The sequence below is a fragment of the Calidris pugnax genome, unplaced genomic scaffold, assembly GCF_001431845.1.
Source record: "Calidris pugnax isolate Ruff unplaced genomic scaffold, ASM143184v1 scaffold57, whole genome shotgun sequence".
NCBI classification, from domain to species: domain Eukaryota; kingdom Metazoa; phylum Chordata; class Aves; order Charadriiformes; family Scolopacidae; genus Calidris; species Calidris pugnax.
In genome coordinates this window covers 2,340,648-2,353,918 of record NW_015090813.1, presented here as the reverse complement: position 1 = coordinate 2,353,918, position 13,271 = coordinate 2,340,648, and the positions used below count along the sequence as shown (strand labels likewise).

General features: G+C 42.4%; 1 protein-coding gene across 1 annotated transcript; it reads left to right on the top strand.

Annotated features, from left to right (window-relative positions):
* The first annotated feature begins 7 nt into the window (after positions 1-7).
* ADAT2 (adenosine deaminase, tRNA-specific 2) lies at positions 8-12,613 on the top strand. Its single transcript, XM_014939571.1, has 6 exons — positions 8-117; positions 344-448; positions 7,867-8,017; positions 9,230-9,336; positions 12,184-12,256; positions 12,375-12,613. The coding sequence occupies exons 1-6, from the start codon at positions 49-51 to the stop codon at positions 12,413-12,415; spliced, it is 546 nt and encodes a 181-aa protein (XP_014795057.1). The 5' UTR covers positions 8-48; the 3' UTR covers positions 12,416-12,613.
* Positions 12,614-13,271: the final 658 nt, after the last annotated feature.

Here is a 13,271-nt window from a genome sequence, read left to right as displayed (position 1 = left end):
CCGGCCCGGCCCCCCGGAAACACCGCCCGCGCTCCCGCCGTGCCGGCCATGGCGGAGGAGGAGAAGGGGGAGCAGGAGGCGGCGGCCTTGGCCTGGATGGACCAGGCCCTCGATGTGGTCAGTGCGGGCCTAGGGGGTGCTCCCGCCGCCACCCCCGGCCGTGAGGGAGGCGGGCGGGCGGGCTCGGTTGTCCCGCGGCGAGGGGAGGCCTGAGGGGGAGGCCTGAGGGGGGCCGCAGCCTCCCTCACAGCAGCGCCGGGGGTGGGAGGACGGGGCTTCGTTAACGGCTGTCTCGTTTGTCCGTCCGTCTGTCTGTCCGTCTGTCTGTCTGTCCGTCCCGCAGGCTAACGAGGCGCTGGAGAACGGGGAGGTCCCGGTCGGCTGCCTGGTGGTGTACAACGGGGAAGCCATCGGCAGGGGCAGGAACGAGGTCAACGAGACGAAGAACGTGAGTTGGGGAGACCGAGGTTGGGGGGGACACGGACGGGGACACAGACCCGGCCAGGCCCGGTGTGACCCCCCCAACCCCGGCGGGGCGGATAATAGTCTTATTTTGGAAAGAGTGGGGGTAAGACAAGGAATTGTGAAGTTGTGGAGAGTTACAGAACGCCTAGGCTGATAAAAGTCCCGCCTTCAGTTTAGCAAAGTTGTTTCTTTGAGGAAGGCGTTATTTCTTAAAAATATTGCCTGTAAATTTTAGGCGCGATGCTCGCAATTTCAGCCCTCAAATTAGAGCTTGTACATCCTGAGAGACCCATTAAAGCCAGCGGGGATTCGTTGCAACTGGAAGTTGTGTATAGATGGATCTGATTGCGGGATCTGGCCGTAACTTATCTTATGTGTCTCAAATCCAAAAAGATAATGAATGGTGAAAATGAGTTAAGCTCAAAAATGCATCAGTAGAAATGAATCATTATACTAACCTGTGCTGCAGGACAAATCCATAACATGTTAAAATAATTCTAATACAACTCAAGCATGTCAGACAACAGAGAGCAGGCACTTCTGGGGAAAATTGTGCCAGAGATATTCATGCCGTGTAAAAACCACACGGGCAGAACATAACTGACAGAACTGATAACGAAATCGGAATCAATATAAGAATATTAGGGAAGCTTTTGGACTTTTTTTGTACTAACATCAGGGTTGCCTGAAGGTACGTACTTAAATCCAAGCAGCCTGATTTAAAAATCCATTCTGAAAACAGTAAACTGTTAATTTCTTTGAAAGCCAGTTCTTTTTGCAGTTTCTGTTTAGCTCAAGTTTCAGTTCTCTTGTGGCTTAATTTTCATAAACATTTATATTACAGTGGTTGGAAATGCTGTCAGTGCTCAGTGCTTCTAAATTTTATATCAGATACTTAATTGCTCCATATAGTCTAAAAGAAAATGTGAGCACAAAAGAGGCAGTTTTTGGGAAGTCTGAATGCAGGAAATTGTTTTCAGTTTTCTCCTAATGATTTCTGGCATTATTTAAGAACAATCCTGGAAAATAAAACCCCTCTTGAACCATTGAGTTCCAGCAGACATCATAAATTTGTCAAGGTCCTAACTCATTTCTTGTCCCACCTCACATTGGAGGACTTCTCCAGAACATTATTCCTCAGATGGCTGGAAAACATCTGATTTCCAGTTTTAAACTCTTTATAGTCTGTTTATATCTCTCTGTTGTCGTGCCAGTATCATCCTTTATTTTACATAGCTTGGAGGTATTTAAAGTCATACTCCCTTTTGGCTTTTGTTTTTCCCTGTTTTCCCCAAGCCAGCTATTTAATCTCCTCTCAGAAGACAGACTTTCTTTCTGTGCTCATTCTAATAATTCTTACATACATCCACTCCAGCTTTGATTCATCTTTCTTGATTTCACTTAACCAGGAATATATACTTTATTCCAGATGGACTTTCTTTTGTGACTTGTTTGATAACGATAATACTTCCCAGTCTTCCTGGAAATAACTTCACCCATCTTTTCTGGAGCAGAATTAGTCTTTAATGCTGTTTTGTTATTCTTCATTTACTGTTTTGTTTGTTTTTACTCGCCATCTGCAAGGCCATACTCTGACCCTCGCTCTTCTGATAACAAAACACATCACACCATGCTTCTCCAGTTAAAAGCAATTTCATTACTGAAAACATCTAAGCAAAATTATCTTTGAGCATCTTTGCTGATTAGTTCCCTCTGGATAAATATTTTCCCTTTTAATGCAACTTCTCTTCTTTGCTTGCTCACCTTGTATCTCTTGTGCTCTGCTGTTTTCCCCAGGCTGACAATAATTTCATCTGTTGTGCTGTGCCGGGTGCTTTGTAGAAGTTCAGGGAGATGAGATTGGTGTTTCTTTTGTCTGGAAAAGACATTTGTCAAAGAAAGTTACTAAGTTAATTTAGTGTCAGCTGTCTTATGTAAATCCACTTCGTATTTTATCTCATTTCCCTTTCATAGACTAGTCCTTATAATAGTACTGTCAAAGTTTGTTATGATGCATGTTTTGCTGTTGAGACTATCCTGGATCTGTAGTTGTCAGGTTTGTAAGTCCTTCCTACTGACAGATTTCAGTCACGTGATTATCTATCTATCTATCTATATCTCAAAAGCATTGCTATGGGATTGGCAGGCTCATGCACAAGTTCCTTAGTATTTTTCTGATGGAGATGATCCATCAACTTGGGATTTTCCCCCTCATCCCTCTTCCACGCCCTAGGTAATTCCATCATTTCAGCATTCTAATTCTGTATCCCATACACTGTACTTTGTGCTTCCATACTCTTACTCTGTCTTTGACCACAGTCTCCACATCATTTTTATTGAAAAGGCAAAATACTCGGTTTTTTTTGGAATAGTACTGAGGTCACTGTAGTAGTTCTAACTCCTTTTTCACATGTTTTGTCTCAAGACATTTTTACTTTTTATGTAATTTGTTTTACAAGATTGACGTTTGGTGATTCTTCCTTTAGTCTTTGCTATTGGCTTTTTTCACTCCTTGCAAACTTTCTTTCCACTTTTAAAAATGGATCACTTATCCAGGTAAATCTGCAGTCCTCCTCTACAATTTTGCCCTTGCTCTGGAATCAACTTGCCACTAGGCTTTGCGTCAAATAAATTCCCTGTCTTCTGGTTAAGTAAGTACCTGCACCCTCTGATCTAACTGACTGGAGTAAGGAGCAGGTAGTGTCTTCTTTATGCTCTCTTCCATTCTGTTCCTAAACTGCTTGTTTTGGCAAAAAGATTTAGTTGTCAAAAGCGCTCTGATTTTTTTCAGTCTATCTCCTGTCACCCTGCATTCTTTATCATAGAATGGTTGGGGTTGGAAGGGACCTTAAAGATCATTGAGTTCCAACCCCCTGCCCTGGGCAGGGACACCTCCCACCAGACCAGGTTGCTCCAAGCCCCATCCAGCCTGGCCTTGAACCCCTCCAGGGATGGGGCAGCCACAGCTTCTCTGGGCAACCTCTTCCAGTGTCTCACCACCCTCACAGGAAAGAATTTGTTCCTGATATTCTTTACTTCTTTATTTCTGCCCTGTGTGTCCGTAACAGAATACGTTAATGTCAGAGATACTGCCACTTACTCTGTGGAAGTTATTTGCAAAATTATTGATCATCATCACATTCTTTTGCAAAAAGTTGCTGTTGGAAGAAGGGAGTTTGTATACAGCCGTGTTTGGTTTATTTTATTTTTTTAGGAGCCTGGCTGTGGCATCAGCATTTCTAAATAGTGAGGCATGACATTATTTATATTCATTGGGCAATAATGCAACAAATGTCTGGGTAAGACATGGGTTTCCAGCAGCCTGGCAGTAACATCCCCAAGCTTGTGCCAGTGCTGTGTTCCCTCTGGCAGCTCCCACACTTGCTGGTTCGCAGTCTTGCCTCAGACCAACCTGAAAATTTTCTTGCTTATAACCTATGTGACCCTTCCAAATTAGAAATCTTTTTTTTTGGGGCATCTTTATTCCCATGTGTGTGTGATGGTGTGCTCCCCCCTGTCCCGATACGACCTTTTCCCATAACCCTGCTTGAGCGATAACCACCAGTGGTGGTTGTGATGGATGCATCTGGTCATGATGGCTGCATCCAGCTCGGAGTGGATTTGGGGGAGACAGATAACAACACTATAACCAACAGCTAATTCATGGCAATAAATCACAGTGCTGGTCCGTGTCTGACTCCAGCCAAATTTGGAAGAAACAGACATCTGCAGCTGGTATGTAAATACGATGATGAGTCCATTATCTTACCCCCATAAATAGGGAGCAGCCCAAAAGCCCTTTGAGGTCTCCTGCACGGCTGACCCTTCCAAATTAGAAATCTTTTTTTTTGGGGCATCTTTATTCCCATGTGTGTGTGATGGTGTGCTCCCCCCTGTCCCGATACGACCTTTTCCCATAACCCTGCTTGAGCGATAACCACCAGTGGTGGTTGTGATGGATGCATCTGGTCATGATGGCTGCATCCAGCTCGGAGTGGATTTGGGGGAGACAGATAACAACACTATAACCAACAGCTAATTCATGGCAATAAATCACAGTGCTGGTCCGTGTCTGACTCCAGCCAAATTTGGAAGAAACAGACATCTGCAGCTGGTATGTAAATACGATGATGAGTCCATTATCTTACCCCCATAAATAGGGAGCAGCCCAAAAGCCCTTTGAGGTCTCCTGCACGGCGTTGGCTGCACACCAGGATCTCCCCTTGAGTGGGGATGCCTCTCAAGGGTACTTCTTGAGGTTGAGAGACTCCTTATCACCTCAGATACTCAGTAAATGAATTGGGAATAAGCACTCAGAAACTCTGAAAGAGGAAATGGGCACAAACTTGAACATAAGAAGTTCCATCCAAACATGAGGAGGAACTTCTTTGAGGGTGGCAGAGCCCTGGAAGGGGCTGCCCAGAGAGGTGGTGGAGTCTCCTTCTCTGGAGACATTCAAAACCCACCTGGACACGTTCCTGTGCAACCTGCTCAGGGTGGACCTGCTTTTGGCAGGGGGTTGGACTAGGTGATCTCCAGAGGTCCCTTCCAACCCCATATCATTCTGTGGTTCTGTGAATGATTGCACATATAAAATCTTTTAGACGTAAAAAAGTTTGGGTCCAGCCACACCTAGACACCTCTAAGGGAGGGAGTTTAGAACGCAAGGGGGTCCTCTCTGAACCTCTTGACTCAATGGGAGGGTCTCCCTCACAGTTTTCTCTGACCCTGTTCTCTCTGCAGTAAACAATCAAGTGTACCTTGCCATCAAATCTTGTTAAACCACTGTCACATTTACCATTGAACTTTGTTAACTCGGTTTTATGTGAGTAAAATCTATTTTTCTGCTTCTCTCTTGCAATTGAAGTGCATCACTCCATCCACAACAGTGTGATGCAATCATTTGCCTCCTGCTAAAACACTGTCTGCCTTAGGTCCTTTGTTGATAGATACAGAATTCTCTGCTATCTCCTGTTGGGTCACGTGTCTTTGCCCACACCATCTTGCAAGTACAGTACACCATAATGGAAAATGAAGTATTGTTTGCACTTCGAAATTACTAATGAGGCCACGAGTTAATATAGAACTTTGAGCTTTGCCCCCGCCTTGCTCTCACTTGTTAATTCTAGTCTAAGATTCAGAAGGTAAGCTGCTCGGGGCAGTGGTGGTATCTTTATTCATAAAGATATAAATCATTCTACAAATCATTCACTGCAGTTTGGGGCACTATTTCAAGGTTTTCTCTAGGCTTTTTCCCCACTGACATCAGCTTCAAATAATTTCTCCTTGGAACACCATTTGCCACTCTCTTAACAATTCTCTTTTTCCCTCACTACTCTTACCTGCTTTTTTCTTGGCTTTAAAATAACGTATAAGACAGGGTAAGTTAAAAAACAGTCGGGGTTTATAGAAGCTTATGAATTGAGTCAGTGACTCAAAATGAAAATCATCCTTTTTGTATGTTATTTTACACACAGCAAGTCAATAAAAAAGGCTATCTGGTAGCTTCAAATAACATCGGTGGTCAGTTTTTTCCCCCATGTCTTGTCTTTAAGAGGGACCTGTGGCAGATGCTTAAGGAGGGAGCTCAAGAAATGAGGAGAGATTAGTGTAAACCTTCCCCTTGCGCATCCTTTCCACTTCTGCATCTCTTTGGGACTTCCAGAGCCCGAGACTGTATCTGCATCGTTGTTTCTGATAGCTGTCTGTGCACATATCCTCCCTGAATTTGTCTAAACCTTTTCTGAACTCATTTATGGTTTTGGCTTCCATAGCATCCTGTGGCAATGAGTTCCACAATTTAATTACGTGCTTTGTGAAAGAGTACTTCCTTTTGTTTGTTTAAAATCTGCTGCCTGGTAATTTCATTGGGTGCCCGCTTGTTATGAGAGAGAGTAAATCACAATTTACTCTTTGCTTTTCCACATTTTTCTTGATTTTTCTAAACTTCTACCATAGTCATCTTAACTTGGAAAAGGAATAACTGTACCTGGTGATTTAGGAGCTGTAGTCTGGTTTGTACAAAGAGTGTTCTGTAACTTGGCTAATCCTTTCTCACCCTCTGGTGAACTTGTCCCGGTGTTCCCATGTCTGCATGAGGTGAGATGACCAAACCAGTATTACTTAAGATGTAGATGTACTGGGATGTAGCAATATGCTAAATTAGTATAATCTCTTTTTCATAGCTGTCTTCTATTGCCACAGAAGCTGATATGACTTACAGCAGCTGCGTGGCTTTTCTTGACTCTTCCTCCCAAGATCAGCAGAGGCCTGAAAGCTGCTCGGTGTACTCAGTGTAAGGCAGGGTCATGGGTTAGAGGTGTGATTTCCTCCAGTAATGAAGCCTTATTGCTTATAGGCTTACAATTAGTGCTCAGGAGTCAAAAAGCCAGGTTTGTGTCTCAGAGGTCACAAACTGTCTTCCCTTGCTATATATTGTACATTGCACAGTTATCCCCACAGATCTTCATAGTGCTGGAACATTAACTCAAGTTCATGTATTGAGAGGAGGTTACCTGAAGTCACATAAAGCCATCTGTAGCAGAGGTATAATTTGGGTTAGGTCTTAGTCTAATGCCTGTGTCAAAACCATCATTTTTCCAGAATGGATTAAAAAGAAAGAAAATACTAACAGCCTTAATGCAAATAAGCATCAGGCTTTGTAACTGGAGAGTCCTTTCATAACTAGTACTTTGTGATATTTTTTGCTGTGACATTTGATTGGTAAAACATGCTGCCACAGACATTCCAGATACTGGGACATTACTGATTGGTTTTGTGTCTCTGCAATTAAGGTCAACGTTTCTTCTGTTCAGGTTTTTGTGGCATATCTATTGCTGTGACCTCTGAGATACTCATTGTTCACTCATCTTGGATTAGAAAAAAAGAAATCAATATTCTTCTGTCTTTTTGTAATCAGGCATATGCTGCAATCCCTGCCTATTACTTGTGCGGCTCTTAAGCCTCAAGTAGAGCTCTCACATCTTGTCTTGCTGTGCTGGCACGACAGAGAGAGGAGAACTTCTGAGCAGACTCCTCTGCTTGGGAACAGGTAGAAGAGAAGACAGGTTTGCACTTGTGGACCTTGTGAGTGCTGCATGAGAGATTGAGGTTGAACGTGTTCTTTCCTGAGTATTTCTTCTGCAGTTTGGGCTGCATGAAGTTTCTTCTGCAGGTTCAAGCAGCAAAGGGGTGTACTAAAAAGAATCTTCTCAAGAAAGCATTACAGAAGTGAAAATAAATGCATTATTAATAAGTCAGATGTTAGGCCATCGTGCCTTGGACTCGAAAGAATAATTTTACGACATTGCATTTTATTTAATTTGTATCTGTACAAGTGAGAAGTTTAAAGCTGTGAATCAGTTCCAACTTTTAAGAAAATGTTTTATTTTTATCTCCTAGGCTACTCGACATGCAGAAATGGTGGCGATCGACCGGGTCCTGGAGTGGTGCAAGCAACACAACAGAGATTACACAGAAGTGTTTCCCCAGTCGGTGCTGTACGTGACTGTGGAGCCTTGCATCATGTGTGCAGCTGCCTTGCGCCTGATGAGTATCCTTTCTGGCTTATTCGTGCTGGGAAACCATATGTCAAAATGCTGTTCTTTTGGCAGTGAGTCCACAGAGAGGGGCTTGACGCTGTCAGGGAAAGCCATTGGGGGTACCACCTTGTGGTCTGAGAGTCCATACTCAAGAATGAAAGAGAAATGGTGCAATTATGACAAACAACAATTTCTCTTAGGGACGTAAAAATAGATTTTAGAGATATGAGCTAGTCTCAGTTCAGTGTCTGGTTTTGAACACTGGCTTTGCACGCATCCGTTTTGAGATTCATGCTTCTCTCCTGAGGAAGGCTGGATGTGCATCTTCACTGAATTTCACTGAATTTTAGAGTTGGAAGGGACCATAGAGATCATCTAGTCCAACTCCCCTGCTGAAGCAGGATTGCCCAGAGCTAGAGCATGTTACTCAGGACTGCATCCAGGCGGGTTTTGAAAATCTCCAAGGAAGGGGACTCCACACCCTCCCTGGGCAGCCTCTTCCAGGGCTCTGTCACCCTCACCGTGAAGAAGTTTCTCCTCATATTTGAATGGAACCTCTTATGTTCCAACTTGTGCCCGTTGCCCCTCGTCCTCTCACTGGGAACTACTGAAAAGCCTCCTTCAACCCTCCCTTGAGATACTTGTAGGCATTAATAAGGTCTCCCCTCAGCCTTCTCTTCTCCAGACTAAAGAGCCCCAGCTCTTTCAGTCTCTCCTCATAAGGGAGATGCTCCAATCCTTGAATCATCTTTGTAGCCCTTCGCTGGACTCTTTCCAGTAGTTCCCTGTCCCTCTTGAACTGGGGAGCCCAGAACTGGACACAGTACTCCAGTTGTGGCCTCACCAGTGCAGAGTAGAGGGGGAGAATGACTTCCCTTGACCCTTCAGCCATACATCTTACATTACTCAGATGGAAGTGAGTAGAGGGGGAGAATGACCTCCCTTGACCCTTCAGCCATACATCTTACGTTACTCAGATGGAAGCTCTGATTTTACGAGGGAGGAACTGTAGTGCAGACTAATCCAGTTTGAAAGGTACAAGCACATTTTAGTGAAACATAATGACTACTTAAATCAGCCTACTTTACTTCCTGCTTGCAACTGTAGTGCAGACTAATCCAGTTTGAAAGATACAAGCGCATTGTAGCGAAACGTAATGACTACTTAAATCAGCCTGCTTTACTTCCTGCTTGCTTTTTTGCTTTAACTTAATACCTTCACATAAATTCCACGGGTCATCTATGGCTGTCGAAATGAGCGATTTGGAGGCTGTGGCTCAGTTCTGAGCATCTCATCCGATGATATGGTAGACTCCGGAGAACCGTTTGAAGTAAGCTCTAATCTGTTTCCCTTTGGTTTTCAGCGAGGGTACCGTGCTTTGAGAATGTTATGCATCAGTTTGAAAGAACTCAGATGAAAGATGACCAGAAGTCAAAGAAACCTGGCTTTACAAGAAAGTAACGTAAAAAAATTCAGTCCTTAAATTAAGGAAAATTGAGGGGAAGCCTGATGACAGTCTTAAAATAGTTAAAAGGATGCATCGAGGAGGAAAGAATTATACTTGTGGAACAAGGTAGGGAATAAATATATCTAAAAGATGTGGAATACTTGGAACAGTAAGGCTATGCTGCAGGGAGAGATGAGGGGAAAGTTATTTTAAACTCAAGAATGTACAAACACATAATCATTAAAGATCAAGTTACAGCAACTTACTAAGTCACTGTTTTTCAGCTGAGCCACTGGAAGTGATTGTATTTTTGCTCCCAGTCTATCCCTATATGAAGTAAAATGCATTAGTCTAGAACTACTTCATGTAATTCAAATCCCAAAATAAACATGGACTGCAAAAGTAGCAGAGGAGATTTAGTTTAGATATTAGGAAACTTTCTGAAGGGTACTGAAGGACTGGAACAGAACGTCTGGGGTGATTGAGGCATCTTTGTCATTTAAGACAGGCTGGATAAGCATTCAGTGGAGGTATAGAATACATAAATCTAGACATTTTACAGCATTACACTAGTATACGTATACCTATGCTTACATACAGACTATTATAGCATTATGTTCATTACATTATACGTAGTTGTAGCTGATCCTGCCTTAAAGAAGGATACTGATTAGGGTTCTTAGAGTTCTTTTCCACACTTAGCATTTCTGATCTAATGTATATAAAAAATAAGTAATATATCTCAGCATTGTAAATAAGCACTCAAGGCTCAGAAAAACAATGGTGTTTGACAGTCCAGTGTAAAAACATTAAGAATCTCTCTGTTGGGGTGTTTGTGAGAAGAGGATCTGAATGAATTTGTATAGCTGGTACTGGAAGAGTGTTCATTTGCTAAAATTGGCACATGGTATTTAATTTTTTTTTTGCTTTAACTTAATACCTTCACATAAATTCCACGGGTCATCTATGGCTGTCGAAATGAGCGATTTGGAGGCTGTGGCTCAGTTCTGAGCATCTCATCCGATGATATGGTAGACTCCGGAGAACCGTTTGAAGTAAGCTCTAATCTGTTTCCCTTTGGTTTTCAGCGAGGGTACCGTGCTTTGAGAATGTTATGCATCAGTTTGAAAGAACTCAGATGAAAGATGACCAGAAGTCAAAGAAACCTGGCTTTACAAGAAAGTAACGTAAAAAAATTCAGTCCTTAAATTAAGGAAAATTGAGGGGAAGCCTGATGACAGTCTTAAAATAGTTAAAAGGATGCATCGAGGAGGAAAGAATTATACTTGTGGAACAAGGTAGGGAATAAATATATCTAAAAGATGTGGAATACTTGGAACAGTAAGGCTATGCTGCAGGGAGAGATGAGGGGAAAGTTATTTTAAACTCAAGAATGTACAAACACATAATCATTAAAGATCAAGTTACAGCAACTTACTAAGTCACTCTTTTTCAGCTGAGCCACTGGAAGTGATTGTATTTTTGCTCCCAGTCTATCCCTATATGAAGTAAAATGCATTAGTCTAGAACTACTTCATGTAATTCAAATCCCAAAATAAACATGGACTGCAAAAGTAGCAGAGGAGATTTAGTTTAGATATTAGGAAACTTTCTGAAGGGTACTGAAGGACTGGAACAGAATGTCTGGGGAGATTGAGGCATCTTTGTCATTTAAGACAGGCTGGATAAGCATTCAGTGGAGGTATAGAATACATAAATCTAGACATTTTACAGCATTACACTAGTATACGTATACCTATGCTTACATACAGACTATTATAGCAGTATGTTCATTACATTATACATAGTTGTAGCTGATCCTGCCTTAAAGATACTGATTAGGGTTCTTAGGGATCTTTTCCACACTTAGCATTTCTGATCTAGTGTATGTAAAAAATAAGTAATATATTTCAGCACTGTAAATAAGCACTCGAGGCTCAGAAAAACAATGGTGTTTGGCAGTTCAGTGTAGAAACATTAAGAATCTTTCTGTTGGGGTGTTTGTGAGATAAGGATCTGAATGAATTTGTATAGCTGGTACTGGAAGAGTGTTCATTTGCTAAAATTGGCACATGGTATTTAATTTTTCTATACGTTCAGGAGAAAGAAAGGAGAAGATTCTTGCTACTACAAGCCCTTTGTTTCTGTCAGCAACTACAGTGGGATGTATAGGTGTAATTCATTGTTTTCCAGTGAGGGCAGAGATTCGTTTAGAGTTAGTGATATTTAAACTCTTTGTCATTAATTTTTAGGGCCTGGAAAAGTACTCTGGAAAGACAACAAGGGTCTGAGAGGTGACTGTTAGGAATAAAGAATAAGTGTGTGGACATACATTGTCTGGTAGGAATCTTATCTAGAAATATCTTGGTGTATGTCTCTTACATTGCCAAGTACTTGAAGAATATACAAAGTAAGTTAGAAACACATTAATAACGATAAAAAAAAAAGGAAATGGCATTAAATTTTTTCATAAGTTACTAAGAAAGTTTGTTTTGCCTAACTTTAGGTTAGTAGGGAAATTATTTACTCTACTAAGCCTCAACTTCAAATGTATGAGGTATTCTACCTGCAACGGAGATTTTCTGAGCCCCAAATAGTTAAAGGTACATGTTAAATTAGTGGCATTGACAGTGCAGTTGTTGACAATGATTCTGTACTTAAGGCATTACTGTGAAGCAGAGAATACGTTATTCTCAGATGTGCTCATCACCATCATTCTAATTTGAACAGTGTGTTTCTGGCTATCGTGCCAAAGAAGCCGTGGAAATGTTAAAAGCTTTCTACAGACAAGAAAATCCCAATGGTAGGTTTGACATTAATGGATCCATTTTGATCCCAACCTCATTTAAAAGAATGCTGGCACTGGTGTTACTGTAATTCACTTCTGATGGTTTTTCTCCCTTTCTTTTTCTCCTTGGCAGCACCAAAATCGAAAGTACGGAAAAAGGACAATCGTAAGTAGCCCAACGCTGATGGGAGACAGAAGCTAACCAAGAAATTATGCATGAAGGTTTCTTCAGTGTCCTTCTTTTTTAAAATATACAGTCCAATGAAACTATGTATAATGTTCTGTACAGTTTTTACTAGTAGGATAATACCTGTTCCTGCATTTCCATGTATGTGATTTCTTGTTATCATACATGACCAAGCAGAAGAATAAGTGGCTGTGTGTTTTTATGTCTCAAGTTCACTTGTTTACAGCCAGATGGATCCATTACAGAATCACAGAATGATAGGGGGTTGGAAGGGACCTCTGGAGATCATCTAGTCCAACCCCCCTCCCAGAGCAGGGTCACCCAGAGCAGGTTTTGCACAGGAACTTGTCCAAGCGGGTTTTGAACATCTCCAGAGAAGCTCTGGAGACTCCACCACCTCCCTGGGCAGCCTGTTCCAGGGCTCTGCCACCCTCATTGTAAAGAAGTTCCTCCTCATGTTTGGATGGAACTTCTGATGTTCAAGTTCATGCCCGTTACGTCTAGTCCTGTCACTGGGCACCACTGAAAAAAAGACTGGCCCCATCCTCTTGACACCCACCCTGTAAGTATTTATAGGTGTTGATCAGATCCCCCCTCAGCCTTCTCTTCTGCAGACTAGAAAGACCCAAGTGCGTCAGCCTCTCCTCATAAGAGAGATCTTCTAGTCCCCTCACCATCTTTGTAGCCCTCTGCTGTCCCCTCTCCAGCAGTTCCCCATCCTTCTTGAACTGGGGAGCCCAGAACTGGACCCAGTGCTCCAGATGGGGCCTCACCAGGGCAGAGCAGAGGGGCAGGATGACCTCCCTCGACCTGCTGCCCATTCATTAAAATGTCACCATTCTG

Coding starts and splice junctions, on each gene's coding strand:
- ADAT2 (XM_014939571.1), top strand. CDS start 49: ATGGCGGAGGAGGAGAAGGGGGAGCAGGAGGCGGCGGCCTTGGCCTGG. Junction 8,018..9,229: donor AGCTGCCTTGCGCCTGATGA/GTATCCTTTCTG, acceptor ATACCTTCACAT/AAATTCCACGGGTCATCTAT. Junction 12,257..12,374: donor CAGACAAGAAAATCCCAATG/GTAGGTTTGACA, acceptor TCTCCTTGGCAG/CACCAAAATCGAAAGTACGG.